Raw genomic sequence first — 15,740 nt, forward strand, 5'->3', positions numbered from 1 at the left:
ATCTCTGCTCTTATTATAGAATTGCACAGTGCGACAGCATGAAAGACAGGATGTTGTCGGGGCTACATCACAGATCAATATTGTACAGTGTATACCCAGCATTAGAGAGCAAGTTTGTTAGTATGAAGGTCCAAGTGTGTACCTGAGAATGCAGCTGGGGAAGCTCGATGTGAGTGTTTGTTTGTATGTCTGTGTGCATGTGTATGTGTGTAAAGTAACTGCTTTCTGTCTCTCCAGTCATGGAGGAACTGGTACAGGAACTGCAACTGCAGCTGGAGAAGCAGTGTGCTCTGAATAAGGAGCTGCAGAGTCAAAATCAGGATCTGGGTAAGGCAGCTCCACACTGTCCCACCTCTTCTGTCCTGAAGCACAATATCTCTACACTGGCACTAACACTTCATCTCTCAAACGTACTATATACAAAAGAAATGTTTTCCTGAATATATTGAAGTCTTAAATAAAAAAGTAGTAGTTCCATCCATCCATCCATTATCTGAACCCGCTTATCCTGATCAGGGTCGCAGGGGGGCTGGAGCCTATCCCAGCATACATTGGGCGAAAGGCAGGAATACACCCTGGACAGGTCGCCAGTCTATCTCAGGGCACACACACCATTCACTCACACACTCATACCTACGGGCAATTTAGACTCTCCACTCAGCCTACCGTGCATGTCTTTGGACTGTGGGAGGAAACCGGAGTACCCGGAGGAAACCCACGCAGACACGGGGAGAACATGCAAACTCCACACAGAGAGGCCCCGGCCGACGGGGATTCAAACCCAGGACCTCCTTGCTGTGAGGTGGCAGTGCTACCCACTGCACCATCCGTGCCGCCTAGTAGTAGTTCTATCCCTAAAATAACTTCATTATGTAAGTACCAATTACAGTGTACAAAAAAGAAAGCCATCCCAACATGACTGCAAGAGAAATTAGTTGAAAGTGTTAGGGTTAGGGGGGAGGTTGTTTAGACATGTTTGGCTGGAGCTACAGAGTGTCACATTCATGCTCTTTTCCGTTGCTTTTTCATTCTCTGTTCTGTGTTCTCTGTATGCTCACTCCTTACTCCCCACTCCTTACTCCCCAGTGTTTTTCAGTTTCTTGCCGTGTTTGTGTCTTATGTCCCAATTCGCTGTCCGTAGTCTGTCATCTGCCATCCATTCATTCATCTCACCTGTTCCTTTTATCTGTTCCCCAGCTCCCACACCTGTTTGTCATGTAGTTTCATTTGTTGAGTATATTATACCTGCCTGTTTGTTCTTTCCTTTGCTAGTTCATTTGCTTTGTAACCCGCTTTATGCCTGTGATCTGTTTTTGTTCTAGCCTCCATTTTCCCATCCTGTTTCTGTTCTGTATATTTCTTTGATTACTTGATATCAACCTCTGCCTCACCTTTTGTATTCTTATTCTTGGATTGTAATTTTAGTACCATTGCCCTGATGCTGGACTAACTGCCTGTTTTGGACTTTGGTTAGCTTGCTCAGTGGACACTAGGGCTCTAAGTTTGGACTCCTTTCTCCACCAATATGAGGAAGCATTCCGGTTTCGGTCCCTGGCTCTGTTCCAGGTCCTGTCCCCGGCGTCATCCCTACCTCTGTCTCAGGCTCTGTCCCTGACGCCATCCCAGGACCTGTTCAGGGCCTGTACCTTCCTCAGCCCCAGTGCTGTCTCTGCCCCAAGACCCATCTCCAGCCCCTGTGCCATGTCTGCTCAAGACCCATCTCCAGCCCCTGTGCCATGTCTGCTCAAGGACCAGTCTCCAGCCCCTGTATCAGCTCTGCCCAGGGCTCTGTCTCCAGATCCATCCTAGACTCCTGTTCCGGATCCGGCACAGTCTAAGTCCTCTTCTCAGGCTCAGAATCTGGCTCCTGCGTCGGCTCCACCCCAGGTGCCTTCCTCGGCCCCAGCACTGGCTCTGTCCCAAGACCCATATCTGGCCCCTGTGCCGTTTTGCCCCAGGACCCAACTCTGGCTCCTGTGCCATCTCTGCCCCAAGAACAGTATCTGGCCCCTACACCGTGTCTGCTCAAGGACTCGTCTCCACCCCCCATGCCATCACCAAGCCCTGCTCTGCCCACACTTCAGACTTTGCAGTTTCCCAAAGCACCACTGTTGCCTGGAGCCCCGCAGTCACCTGAAGTCCCATGCTCTCTTGAAGCTCATTGGTCACTTGAAGTCCCCTGAGTTGCCTGAAGCCTTGCGGTCCCCTGAAGCACCACATGGAGCACCATGCTCTCCTGAAGCCCCACGGTCGCCTAAAGCCCCATGGTCGCCTGAAGCCCCACAGTTGCCTGAAGCTCCACAATTGCTTGAAATCCTGCGGTCGCCTGAAGCTCTGTGGTCGCCCGAAACCCGTGGTCATCTGAATCCCCATGGTCACCCCAGTCTCTTCACTCCCAAGTCTCTCTAGCACCTCTGAGTCACCCCAGTCCTCTCCAGCCCTTCTGAGCCACCTCAGTCCTCAGTTTTATGCCCGTGATCTGCCCGTTTTTCCCATCCCACTTCCTGTCTGTTTCTGTTCTCTATGTTTCCTGAATTATCTGATATCGACCTGGCTTTTTGTATTATTCTTGTTGGATTGTCGTTTTTCTACCATTGCCCTGATTCTGGACTGACAACCCATTTTGGACTTTGCCTGGCTTGCGACTACAAACCTGCTCATCTGTTTTACTGTTCGCTGGATTACGACTACTGCCTAACCTTATTACAGTCTTTACTTTATCCCTTAGTCTGCACTTGGTCCTTCTGTCCTCGCTACCCCTGACACAGAGACTAAGTCTGATAAACTTGCTGACATTTCACATGTAGTAGTGCCTGGAAAATATGATGTCAGCCTGGAACATCATCACCACTGGGAAATGCATAATCCATGATTGGGGTTCCCATGCACTAATTTCAAGTGCAAGGCAAAGCAGACATAAAACTGCAGATTAACTGACTACAATTTTAAACCTGAACCCAAAACCCTGTGATTATACATGGATGTAATTATACATGGTTTGCTTTTCGCTGCCACTATTTATCACAATATTAAATAGAATAATAGCATTTACTTAAGTCTTCCGGTTTGCCCTGGATTGGCAATGTCTGTTTGTGGTTATTTTATTTGAAAAAATCTGGGTAGACTAGCTCTGTAAACCTTTGCGTGTATGACCTGTGAATTATTGATTACTTTGACTTTGTGTATGACTGAATTTTTGTCTTGATTCTTTTGAGTTTTGTTTGCCCAAGTTCTCACTCTTTGTCGACCCTGTTCACCCACCTTGACTTTGCTTTGCCTCTCTGATCGCTGTATAGCAACTCTGGTTATTTAGAGTGTTCTCAGTGTTTACTTTATTATCCTGGGAGTAGACCTGATGTTGGTTTGAGGTTGGCTACACGCCACTTCAAGCCCAGTAAACTAGCCGTCTTGAATGGTTTACTGGGTTTATTTCGATTTGGTTAGGCAGACACGACCAGAGTTAATCCTGCAGTGCTCATTCCCACTCCCCATTCTACACTCCATCACCCTATTATTTACCTTGTTGCGGCCTAACCCCAGACAGTCGTGAAAACAGCACCAAATATCACCTTATCATTGCTTATATCCACTAGTCATGCTCCCAAATCCATACATGAGAATTAAAAAGCCTGTGCATTTGGGCTGATATTAATGAAACTAGCAACAGAACATTATTTAATTTCAATTACATGATTTGAAATTTTGAATTTGGATGGAATTTGAAAATATTAACCTAAACTACTCTCTTTCCCCAGTGACACGCTTAGAGGAGAAGGAACGGTTTCTCACAGCGCTACAGAGTCGGTTTGACCAGCTGGGTAAGAAATATAGGAAAATTAGTTGCATATGGTTATAATGTAGGGGTTTGAAACCACTGGTTTTGTTGGCCTGCAATGATAATTGATCTATTAGTGTTGAGTAAATGCTGAGTAACAACGCTTGACTGTGGCTCTCCAGGACCAGGGTCACAGATCCCTGGTGTAGCACATCCCAGACACAGGTGACAACATCCTGTTGCTCTCCCCCAACACTAAAAAGGCAACTCCAGGCAAAAGAGTTATTCAGTGTGTTGGTCCTCAAATTTATAACTGATTTCTTATTTCTGATGTGCCACATCATACTTTAGTACACAACATGGAATATGTAGAAAACACAGGTATAATAACTCCTCTTTTCCTCCATACATGAGAATTACAAAGCCTGTGCATTTGGGCTGATATTAAAACAGAACATTATTTAATTTCAATGACATGATTTGAAAATTTGAATTTGGATGGAATTTGAAAATATTAACCTAAATTACTCTTTCCCCAGCTCTGATATGTTGCCTTGACCTTATATTCTCATATTCAAAAGACACCTTCACTTAAATAAGCAAATTGTACATGTTGTCCCCCTACCCCCAAGTGTTGTGACAACCGATTTCATTGGGTGGGGGGGGTCATCATTTACAACAACTCCTGACGTTGGTAGTATGACTACAGGCCAGAGCTAACGCCATCAGGCATTGCAAATTACTTGCTAATTATTCAAACACTGTAAAGAAATGCATTCCTCCTTCCACAACTTTTCCTAGCCTCAGCATGCTATTCAGCAGATGAATGACTTTAATTCAAATAGCTCAATCAAGAATCGAAAGTAATTTTGTCATATAATCAAACAATATTCATTCATAGCAATGGTTTGATGAAGATGACAAAGACTGTAGGTGGGGATTAATAATTGTGCGCATTGTAGTTATGGAAATGTTAGGTTTAGCCTAACTCCACGGAGAACACCTCCAACATAGTTTCAGTGAAAAACTTTGAACTTTGAATATACTCTGGCGCGTTGGCTCGGTTAGCGGGAAGGAAGCAGGGCAATCCAAGGACCACACCTACTGGTTAAGTAGGTGTGCACCTGGACTACATTACGAATCAGTCCACGAGTTTATAAGAGGGGCTTCTTTCCACAGTAGGCGGCTGAGACTGGGGAACAGTTGCTGAAGGAGAAGAGAAGAGAGCTGACCGAGCTGACCGAGCTGCAAGCAAAGCTGAAAAGCTGAAAAGCTGAAAAGCTGAAAAGCAATTTAATTCACTTCATTTTATTTATTTCAATTTATTAGCCCTAAACCCCCAATAACATATGTGATGCAACACAGTAAATGGCGTATGGTATCAGTTGTCGGGATTAGCCAATCTGTTTCAGAGATATGGTTTATTAAAGTATGTGAAGTGGTTTTGTGAAATCAGCCTTCAAAGTCTTTTGAGCTGTTTTCACAGTTTCTCACCGAGAACTGACCTAGGTGTAAAACCTGGCCCATCAGCCACTGCTTTGGAGGGTCTGGAGAAATTGGGGACAGGACATATGTCTGGGAGTGTCAACGAGCTGCATAATGGAGGCATGAGCATTAGGTGGGAGGCATAAAACTTGAAAGGCAGTGTATGACCTTTAAGAAAGATTGTGGAATTGTACAATGGTAGTTTTTCTCCTGAGGAATGTGGTTTAGGATTATGGTTGCTTCTTGACTATCCCAGACACTAAAATTTATGCGAATTGGACCAATATTTAGAGAAAACAACAAATTATTCCCTGTGTTCAGAAGACTGTGTAAGCTCACAATGGTCTGAACACTTATACATTCTGTTATGCAGGCTGAGCCGTATAAACATGCCCGGTTAGTAGTCTCTCATTAGCAACAGCTTCCCCACCACAAGTGGATCACCATTACCGTGTCACTGTATTCTGAAATGGATCTCATATGTGACTTGTCACGGCGGGGGGGACAGAAGAACCAATAGCAGACACTGGGATGATGAAAAATGGCAGGTTTTAATTAATCCAGATGAAGGGGCAGACAGAGCGTAAACAAAAACCGGGAGGTCAGTCCAAATAAAGCAGAGGTACAGATATCCGCAAAAACGAGAGAAGAGTCCAGACAAGCAGGCAGGGGTCATACACAGGAAAACAAGAAAATCCAGAAAACAAAAACTAACGATATAGAATGCCAGAAGGGCAAGTTTGACACCTGTGGTTTAAGGTGATATGTTATAAGAAATATAGATATACAGTGCTGTGCAAAAGTAAAATAAGAATGCTTTCAAAAATAGTTAATAGTTTATTTTTTATCAATTAACAAAATGCATGAACAGAAGAAGTGAATGAACAGAAGAAAAATCTAAATCAAATCAAAAAGAACCTGCTGCTATTTTTCTGCACCCTAGTTTCTGTGTTTTCTTGCATAGTTGTGTCGCTTGGCCGTGTTTCCACGTCGGAGGTATGGCTTTTTGGCCACAATTCTTCCATGAAGACCACTTCTGACTAGACTTCTCCGCACAGTAGATGGGTGTACCTGGGTCCCACTGGTTTTTGGCAATTCTGCGCTGATGGCACTACTGGACATCTTCCGATTGCGAAGGGAAATAAGCATGATATGTCTTTCATCAAGTTTCCTTGGCCGACCACTGCGTGTACAGTCCTCAACGTTGCCCGTTTCTTTGTGCTTCTTCAACAGATCTGGAAACCCCTGTCTGCCTTGAAATTTCTGCCAGGGAGAGGCAGAAATGTATTTGCTGATGCAGTATAACTACTTTGTCTTGTTGCTGTGCTCAGTCTTGCCATGGTCTATAACTTCTGACATTAAACTGTCTTCAGCAACCTTACCTTGGAAGTAGTTTGGCTGTTTCTCACCCAGTTTGAACCCTCCTACACAGCTGTTTTTGTTTCAGCTAATGATTGTGTTTCAACCTACATATGAAATTGATGATTATTAGCTCCTGTTTTGTATAATTGGTTAATCACACACCTGAGTATATGCCTACAAAATCCTTGACTTTGTGCAAGTGTACCTAGAAGAATTGAGGCTGGTTGGAAGGTAAAGTGTAGTCACACCAAATATTGATTTGATTTAGATTTTTCTTCTGTTCTCCTGCATTTTGTTAATTGATAAAAAATAAACTATTATCATTTCTATTTTTGAAAGCATTCTTAAGCATTCAATTTCTCATGATGGATAATCTGACACATACAAGGGTCAAAGTTATAACCATTTTGACACCTGTGGTCCCCTCCCCTCTCCTGTACCTGTCCCAGATAATCATCCTGAGAGGAGCAGTAATGAAAGTGAGCCTGAAGTGCGGAAGAGCCGGGCAGCTGTCATTGCACCGGAGCCTCTGCCTGTAGACCTAGAGATCACAGAGGCACGGGTCAAGAAGACCATCAGGTACCCAAAGTCTGGGCTTGACATATGTTAACATATGTAGAAAATATGACATGACCCCACTATTATGGATAACTGGGCACCACATGTAATATTATACACTCAGTGACCACTTAGGGTGACCTGTACACCAGCTTGTTATAGGGACAATAGGTAAGATTTTTGTGTTGAAACATTGTTACAAGATCATTGTAAATCCCGTTGCATTGCCATGTTGACTCACACTCTGCCTGTGTTTATAGTCCTTGAATTCTGGTTTCAAAATATACAGTTGACGGGCCAAACACATTGCACAGCTGTGCAATAATTTAAGCTCATTGGTTGAAAAATAGTTATAAAACAATACCAGCAGCACACTAAAGTCAACATTTCATAAAGTCACCTTTTTGGCGAGCATTTTTGTACTAGAACACTATGAAAAGACAGCAGTCTCTGTCAGTGCATGTTGTGGTTTGAGGGTGTTTGTTGCCGCAATTCCTCTCTTGACCGTTAGTAGTCTGAATTTACCTATTATACCTTTAATGCAAATATTTAATCAAACAATCATGTGGCAGCAACTAAATGCATAAAAGCATGTAGATGTGGTCAAAGGGTTCAGCTGTGTTTCAGACCAAATGTCAGAATATGGAAAAAATGTGATCCAAGTCACTCCGACTGTGGAATGATTGTTGGTGCCAGACAGGGTGGTTTGAGTATCTCAAAAACTGCTGATCTCCTGGGATTTTCATGCACAGCAGTCGTGCGAAAAAACCAAAAACCGAAATCAACCAATTATGGAAATGTAATTGATAAATATATTCAGTTGATTGAACAACAAATTGTCTGGAAAGGGTTACAAATAGGGGCGGTTCCAGAATGCATTGACATTTTGAAATATCATTTGGGCTTACTTTTCAAATGTGATGAGCACACTTTACACATCAATTCAGATTTTAGCATTGTTGTGAGCCGACAATGAAACAAACCAAAGAACTGTAAGACCATTATAAGATGTTGTTGGCAAAATTTAACATAGAGAAACTTCAGCCTAAATCTTGAACTTTATGCAAATTTCAAGTCCGCAATATCCTTAGAATAGTGAATTAAAAAACTTGGGACAGGTTTGTGGGTGGTAGCAAAGCAATTGCTGAGCAGTGGGGAGGGGACCGTGATTTTGGCAACAGAAGACACTGTTGGATTGTACAACTTGTACAGGCTTTTGGGAGTGCATATAAGGGTGAATAGAGTCACCAAAATAAACAACATTCCAACTAGTGAGGCCTATAGTTTTCCAAGGCCTATATAAAAGAGCCCATCGTAACATCGTAACATTAGCAGTGGGGTAGCAGGCTGTGAATAGAATGCATAGGCTAGCAACACACAACTGTTATTCTGTTATTCTGTCATCTAAACAATGTTACTGTCATAAAATGTATTGATAGTTTTATGTCATTTTGACGTCACCTGTTATACTATCTTGTGACAGCTGTTATGCCATGTGTATGACAGTGTTATGTCAGCCTTATGGCAAGGGGTTCAAGGAGAGTTACCCAGGTGTGTCCAATATAGGTCCTGGAGAGCCACCACATGTACTGAATTTAGCTGTTTGTTAGAAAATAAATTGTAACTAGACACCACAAAGGGTGTAATTTCCTCAACTTTACAGAATGCTGAAAAAAAATCTGGAATCTTTAAATACTAGTCTATAATTCAGATATAAATCCATTACGCGTCACAATGTGCAAATATTTCAAAATATTTTAACATAGGGCTTCAATGAGTCAGAGGTGAGTATAATTCCACGGCTGAACTTTTTATTCTGAAGTAACTCCATGCCTTCTAAAGTATCCAACTGCAGTGGTTGTTCCGTCTGGTGTTAACAACCATGGGTTCCTCTAAACAGTCAACCTCAACACAAAATTAAGCATCTGCAGTATGCAAAAGAAAGCCCTGAAGCCTTTTGGAACAATGTGCTTTGGACTGACAAAACTAAAATTGAACTTTTTGCTCACAACCAAAGAAGGTATGTTTGGAGAAAAAAGTGTGTGGCAGCTTGTGTGGTAGCTGGGGGCACAGGAAATATTGTGCAAAGAATGGAAAAGAAGAATGAATTCCACCAAATATCAAGAGATTCTAGAGGCTAATGTTCAAAGGATGAAGGTTTTGGAATGGCCCCCACAGTCCCCAGACTTGAATATTATCGAAAATTTGTGGAGAGATAAGTGGATAAGAATATTTCTGACCTAGAGGTGTTCTGCCAGGAAGAATGGGGAAAAATTCCAAAAGCGAGAATTGAAAGACACTTAGCTTGCTACAGGAAGTTCTTATAGTTGCCTGAGGAGGAATACTAACTTTTGCAAAGTAGAAAATATTATTTTGAAAATGTAGAAAATTAAAATAAAAAGTAATTGAAGATATGTGACATATTTAACGGTGTACCATTTAGAGGTCAGGTTCGCTTCTGTTCATTTAGATATTAATTGTAAAAGGCTTTCTGACTAGGGGTGCCCACACACTATTGTAGATCTGATTTTCTAGTTTCACATCAAATAATATAAAAAGAGATCAGCATGATGATACATCCATGCATCACAATTAAACATATGAATTGCACATTTAGCTCACCTTTTTTTGTCAAATCTGATGTTATGAACATAGGCTCACAGGTTGGCTGCCCCTGAATCAAGGGATTAATGTATCCTCCCTCCCCATCACTTTTTTCTATTGACTCCATCTTACTTTGAATTCCCAGCGAAACAAGTCTGATCGTCAAGGCCATCCAGAAGAATGACTTCCTGAGCCGGATAGATGACGAGCAGATCACAATGATGGTGGAATTACTGGTTTCCACAGACAGGAGCCCGGGTGAGGTGGTCATCACTGAGGGCTCAGAGGGCGACAGCATGTACATTGTAGCAGGTGATGTGTTAAAATATATTAGACACTTGTGTATGAACAATTTATATTATTATTTTCTAGCAGTACTAACATAGTGACTTCTCATCGCACACCTATGATCACCTATTTGTGTATGTCATTAGGCCATTACAGCTTTGCAATGTGTTAATCAATGGCTCTGGCCATTGGTAATGCCTCCCCTATTTAGCCATCTCCATGTCAGAGAATCTGTCCACAGTATTAAAAAAAACAGTATTACACAAAAAACACTCAACAATTTAGGGTAACCCATAGCGTGACATACAGATATATGTACATTATCTTTGAAACAATAACAATTAATCATATTGCAGTGAATTGTCCTGACATCATCCCAATATCATCACAGCTTACATCAATGATTCCAACTCAGTCCTGGGGGCCCCCTGTTTACGTTGATTTATTTTATATCGGTCAATGTGCCACTATATGAGTCAAGCCTTGCCGAGATTGAGCTGTTAGGAGACCGAACACCCAATTAACCACTGCCCCCACCTGCGTGGAATTGTACCTTACACATACAGGTGTGAGTCTGCCAGCGCATTCTCTTTTTGCGTCCTGATGTGTCTTGTGAGGCAGAAAACTTTGAGGTTTTGTTGGTTCTTTTTGAGAAATCTAGCAGGTTTTTTTTCCATCCTTTTTCCTGGATAAAGTCGGGGCTTTTTCCTGGATAAAGCTTTCTTATTTTGGTGCAGGCGAAAGTGAGCGTCTTGACCACAGCCAATTGTAACGAAGCAAGAGTGGCTCCTCTTCCCCTGTCAGGGCGAGAGTGGTTGCCACAGCTCCAGCTGTCGAGCGGCACCTCTTCTCCCATCAGGGTGAAAGCGACCATCACGGCAACGGCTGGTGTGAGTTGTAGTGGTTGGCCATAATAATTACATTATTCATTATATTAATATATTTAGTTATATATATTATGTAAAATATATATTAATTTTATAATTAGATCATCTTAGTAATGTTTTCATTTTACTCTAAGGCCGACAGGATCATTTAATCTGTTGAGACATAACCCTCCCTTCCCACCCTCCTCGGTCTGTGGCAGTGCCTACACCGCCTTTGAGGAAGCCCTGAGCTATGTTGAAGGCTGGTCAGGAGGAGGATAGCAGTGGCCATCCTTCTGAGGAGATCACATCAGCCATCATCTGAGGCGTCTGCCTCCTTTTGTCCGTAAGACGAGGGGACTGGTTCACCACAGTGAACCTCTACGATGCTTATTTCCACATTCCTATTTACAGGGAGCACAGGAAGTTCCTTCGTTTTTATGTACAAGGCAATGCATACAAGGTCAAGATTTGGTCTGTTCCTGGCTCCCCATACCTTTGCAAAATATATGGATGCGCCACTCACTCCATTTGAGATGTGCCCCTTCCGAACAGTGGGCCAGGGGCAATTCAGAGGCTGTGCTGGCCCATCTCTACAAGCTTTGCTTGACCTTGAACATGGAGGAAAGTTACCTTACTCCTTCAAGAACATATTTCAGCTTGGGTTGGATTTGACCAAGGACGAGATGTGCTCTCTGTCACTTGACAGGAAAGCTTGCAAGCTTCTTCTGTGGGCACATGCTCAGGATTGCTGAGTGGTGCCTCTTCCCCCGTTAGGGCAAAGTTGACCATCTCAGCTACCACTCATTACCCCTGGTGGTATTCCATGATGGACCTCAGAGAAACGATTGGGGTGGATGCCCTAGCGTACGTATGGACTCCAGCCCTTCCTTATGCCCTTCTCCCCTTGCCTCTTCTGACAGTGGTTCTAGCTAAAGTGAGGGTTTTGTGTGCCAGGTTGATGCTTTTGGCCCCAGAGTGGCTCCATCAGTCCTGGATGGCGGCGCTGTTCACAGTGCTGAGGGGATTCCCCAGGCCTTTTCAAGCCAGACCATACAGTCTCGGGTGCGGGGGCTGCTGTGGACCCCAAACCTGGGGTTATTCAGACTGCAGGTTTGGCCCTGGATGGGGGCCACCCAATGATCTTAGCCCAGTGCTTATGACAACTCTACAGGCAGCCCTCAACCCCTCTACTTGGGTGTTCTATGCTGCTAGGTGGAACGGGTTCTGCTGTTGGTGCCAATCCAGGGGCAGAGACCAGGGTTTGTATGGCACCACATACAAAAATCCTTTCTTCAGTCTCTCTTGGAGAGTGGGGGTTATGTGGCGGCTACAAGCTTGTTGATGGCTTGGGCTGTCATTACCATGTCAGGCTTCAGTTGACCCATATGGTGGCATGTTGTCCAATATGCAATAGAATGGAGGGTTATGTAGGTAACCCAAGTTCTATGAATGAGTGGTCACTCGGGGAACTGCGTGGTGGCAGTCGGCAAAACAGAGAATGAGCCAGCAGACTCATACCTGTATTTGTATTTAGGAATATGCCAGTCCCCCAGTCACCCCCTCTCCAAAAAATTACTCAGTTGAATCAGAATATGCAAACTCTGCACTTTGTTTTACATTGTTTCAAAATTCTGTGAAACTAATGCCACTTAAAAATACCGTGAATAAATTCAGTATATGATTAATTCCTGCTTTTTTGAAAATATGTTTTTCTTCAGTTACACAGATAGTATTGTATTGTGAATTACTCTGTGATTCCCACCCCTAGGAAGAGGATTTATTGTTAGGACTGGCAGGAGCTTCAGTTCTCCCAACTGGCTGATGATCACAGGAAAAATCATAACTTATAACGATATAACAGTATAACAATGTACTTGCATTATTTGGAGGTTAAACAAGGCCAGCATTCACAGATCAGCTGTGTGATAAAAATATATATAAAAATATAATATTAACATTGTACCCTCTTTTAACATCAATAATCAAGTTAGGACAAGCATTTATTTAGAGGGGGTTAGGGGCTCTGTCACAACCTGTATTGCTGTGACATCAATTATTATGCCTGCAAATTTCCATACTTTCTGCTCAATCATCACCATTAGTGCCTTTTTTCAACAGATGGAGAGCTGCGGGTGACTCAGGGTGGGCAAGATTTACGCACTTTGACCTCTGGAGACGTGTTTGGAGAGCTGGCCATCCTTTATAACTGCAAACGCACCGCATCGGTCCAAGGTGAATCATTCTGTTGCTTTCTTTGAGCATGGCATCATTTAGATTTTATTCAGAGTGGCTCTGATCATTACTATGCTGTACAATGAAATGATGCAAAGGCAAAATGTCCTAACAAGGACATTATTATGAGCATTACTAAGGCCTGAATTCAATAATTTAACTTTAACTTATGGTTGTGTTTTTTTTTTTTTCACAGATAGAGTTTGGCACCAAATGAGAATTTAATCATAGGTCAGATTCAAATATGGACTGAACACAGGCACCTGTCTGCTTTGGGAAGGGCGTTATTCTGTCATATTGGTTTAGTGGCTTGTATAAACTTTGGCACAGCATATACTGTCCTTTGGCTTAGGGATGACACATCATGTTACTATGGATCAGTGGTCCTCACTCCTGGGGCCTCATGCATTTAATTGGCATGGATTTCATCCTACATTTAACCATGAGACCAGTTACAAAATCCTGCATACACGATTCTTAAAATGGGCTTACGGATGAAAAGGATTTCCTAAGTCATACATATACACCTTTTATTTATGATTCACAAATTTAAGTGTGCAAATAAGAATGCACAATCTACCATATTATCCTTGTATGGTGGCTTATTTAGGTATTTAAGTCACTTTCAAATGACAGTAAAACTATGCCAAATAAAATAATTGTAAAACATAAGGGATCATAATGGCAGAATTTTCAAAAATGGCAAGTAAAATTCTCTGAACGCGACATTGAAGTAGAATGTTAACAGAGGTGCAGGCAAGAGCACAACTTTGGTTTGGTCCCATCAGGAGTATTGTATCCAGCAAAACAATATATCCTGCTTGGCAAGCTTTTAGAGGTTGGCTCTGGGTAATAACATGGACTCATCCTCATGTGCAAGGAAATCTGTCTGGTCGCTAAAAACGCATGGATGGTGTATCGCTCCTTTCGCAATGTCTTCCAGCGGTAGCACAGCTTTGAATGTGAATAGCTCACTGTGGCGCCAGGAGGGGGATACTAAGGTGCTGTCCACCACCCTACAGACAGTATCATTTTCATTATATCATTATATTTCATCATATTTCATTATCAATTTCATTATTATTTGGCTATAAGAGAGGCCTGGTTTTCAGTCCTAGAGAAACACTTGGGCTGAGCTGGAAATGTGTTGACTGGAAACTTTCACTCCTTCCCAGTCAGCCCTTTAAGCTGATGGGGCCGTGATCATAGGAGGATGTGGAGGCCTGCTCCCTGGGTGATCTCTTGACTCTCGCTGCTGAGGCCTATCCTGCTTCAGTGGTGAGTGGGCAAAAGGGGAGGATTGAGGTGTTAGGGCACCGGAGGAGCTAGGTGAATGTCTAGGATACTGGTTTGCAGAGATCTCCGATGATGAAAAGGTCTGGCCAGGGCTACAAAAAGCGGCATCAGCTAGGTGTCTGTCCTGCAGACTGCCATGGAGGGGCTGCAGCAAGGAGCCCTCCAGATCAAGAACCCTCACTGCCGTCTTGCCCAGGGAAGCCAGCAGATCCTCCTGCCATGCCAACCTACCTAGGGGAGCCTCCAAGCGCCACTGCTCCTACACCCTGTCCAGAGGCCCAGCAGGAGGCCATCGTTGCCCCACCATCCTGCCCAGGGGAGTCACCAGGGCCTGCTGCTCTGCTGTCCTGGTCAGATAGTGTGCAAGAGGCATGAGTAGATCCCTTTTTTCTCCTCACTTTGGCCTTTCAATCACTTTGGAAGAGGTTAATCTTGGTCTCATCAGCCCATAAAACTTTGTTCCAGAACTTTTGCGTATCATCTCTGTACTGCTTTGCAAACTGTAATCTTGCCTTCCAATTCTTACTTCTGATGAGTGGTTTGCATCTTGTGTTATAGCCTCCATATTGCTGCTCTCTAAGTCTTCTTCAAACGGTTGAGATACCTTCACCCTGCCCTGTGGAGATTGTTTGTGTGTCACTGACTTGTTTTGTGGTTTTTCTTCACAGCTCTCACAATATTTATGTCATCAACTGCTGTTGTTTTCCTCGACCTGTTCGATATCGGTTGCTCAGTACAAGTCATTGTACAAGCTATCCCCATTGCATGTGCAAGGCTCTTTTATAAAATTCAAAATGGCTTGCTTTTCTCCCAAAGACAGCTCTCTGGTCTTCATGTTGGTTTATCTTGTCTAACACAAATTCAGTCTTCAAATGCAAAACAAAGGCCTAATTGGAAGCCTAATTTGTAGCCTACAGGTTATTTCAAAAGTTGGCCTTTTAACTGTTTAAATTAAGTTTACCAAGCAACGTTTGTCAATTAAGCCAAATACGAAAACTGTTAGTAATGGTTGCTACATCAGCATTAGAAAGCTCAGTTAAGGACATTATAATCATATGTGTGATCTTAGGGTGAAGTGGGAAGTATGGAATTCCGTTTGTTTTAGACATTCTTCACATACAATAGTGTCCGTTAACGTCTTGATCTTCTTTAATCAATGAATCAATTTTAATTTGCATAGTGTTTTAAACAAAGCGGCTTTGTCACAAAGCAGCTTTACAAGCAACCAGCCCCAAAGAGTATGCCTAGGGCAACAGTGGCAAGGCAAAACT

At 42.9% G+C, this 15,740-nt stretch overlaps 1 protein-coding gene across 1 annotated transcript in view; it reads left to right on the plus strand.

Moving 5' to 3' along the window:
- Positions 1–239: 239 nt before the first annotated feature.
- The window catches only part of prkg3 (protein kinase cGMP-dependent 3), a 68,462-nt gene continuing 52,961 nt past the window's right edge, over positions 240–15,740 (plus strand). Inside the window, exons 1-5 of the mRNA XM_061243142.1 lie at positions 240–327; positions 3,756–3,818; positions 7,072–7,201; positions 9,930–10,096; positions 13,060–13,173. Coding sequence (XP_061099126.1) covers positions 240–327; positions 3,756–3,818; positions 7,072–7,201; positions 9,930–10,096; positions 13,060–13,173 — 562 coding nt within the window. The remainder of the gene's footprint in view (positions 328–3,755; positions 3,819–7,071; positions 7,202–9,929; positions 10,097–13,059; positions 13,174–15,740) is intronic.

This window comes from Conger conger, chromosome 5 (assembly GCF_963514075.1).
Source record: "Conger conger chromosome 5, fConCon1.1, whole genome shotgun sequence".
Lineage (NCBI taxonomy): Eukaryota > Metazoa > Chordata > Actinopteri > Anguilliformes > Congridae > Conger > Conger conger.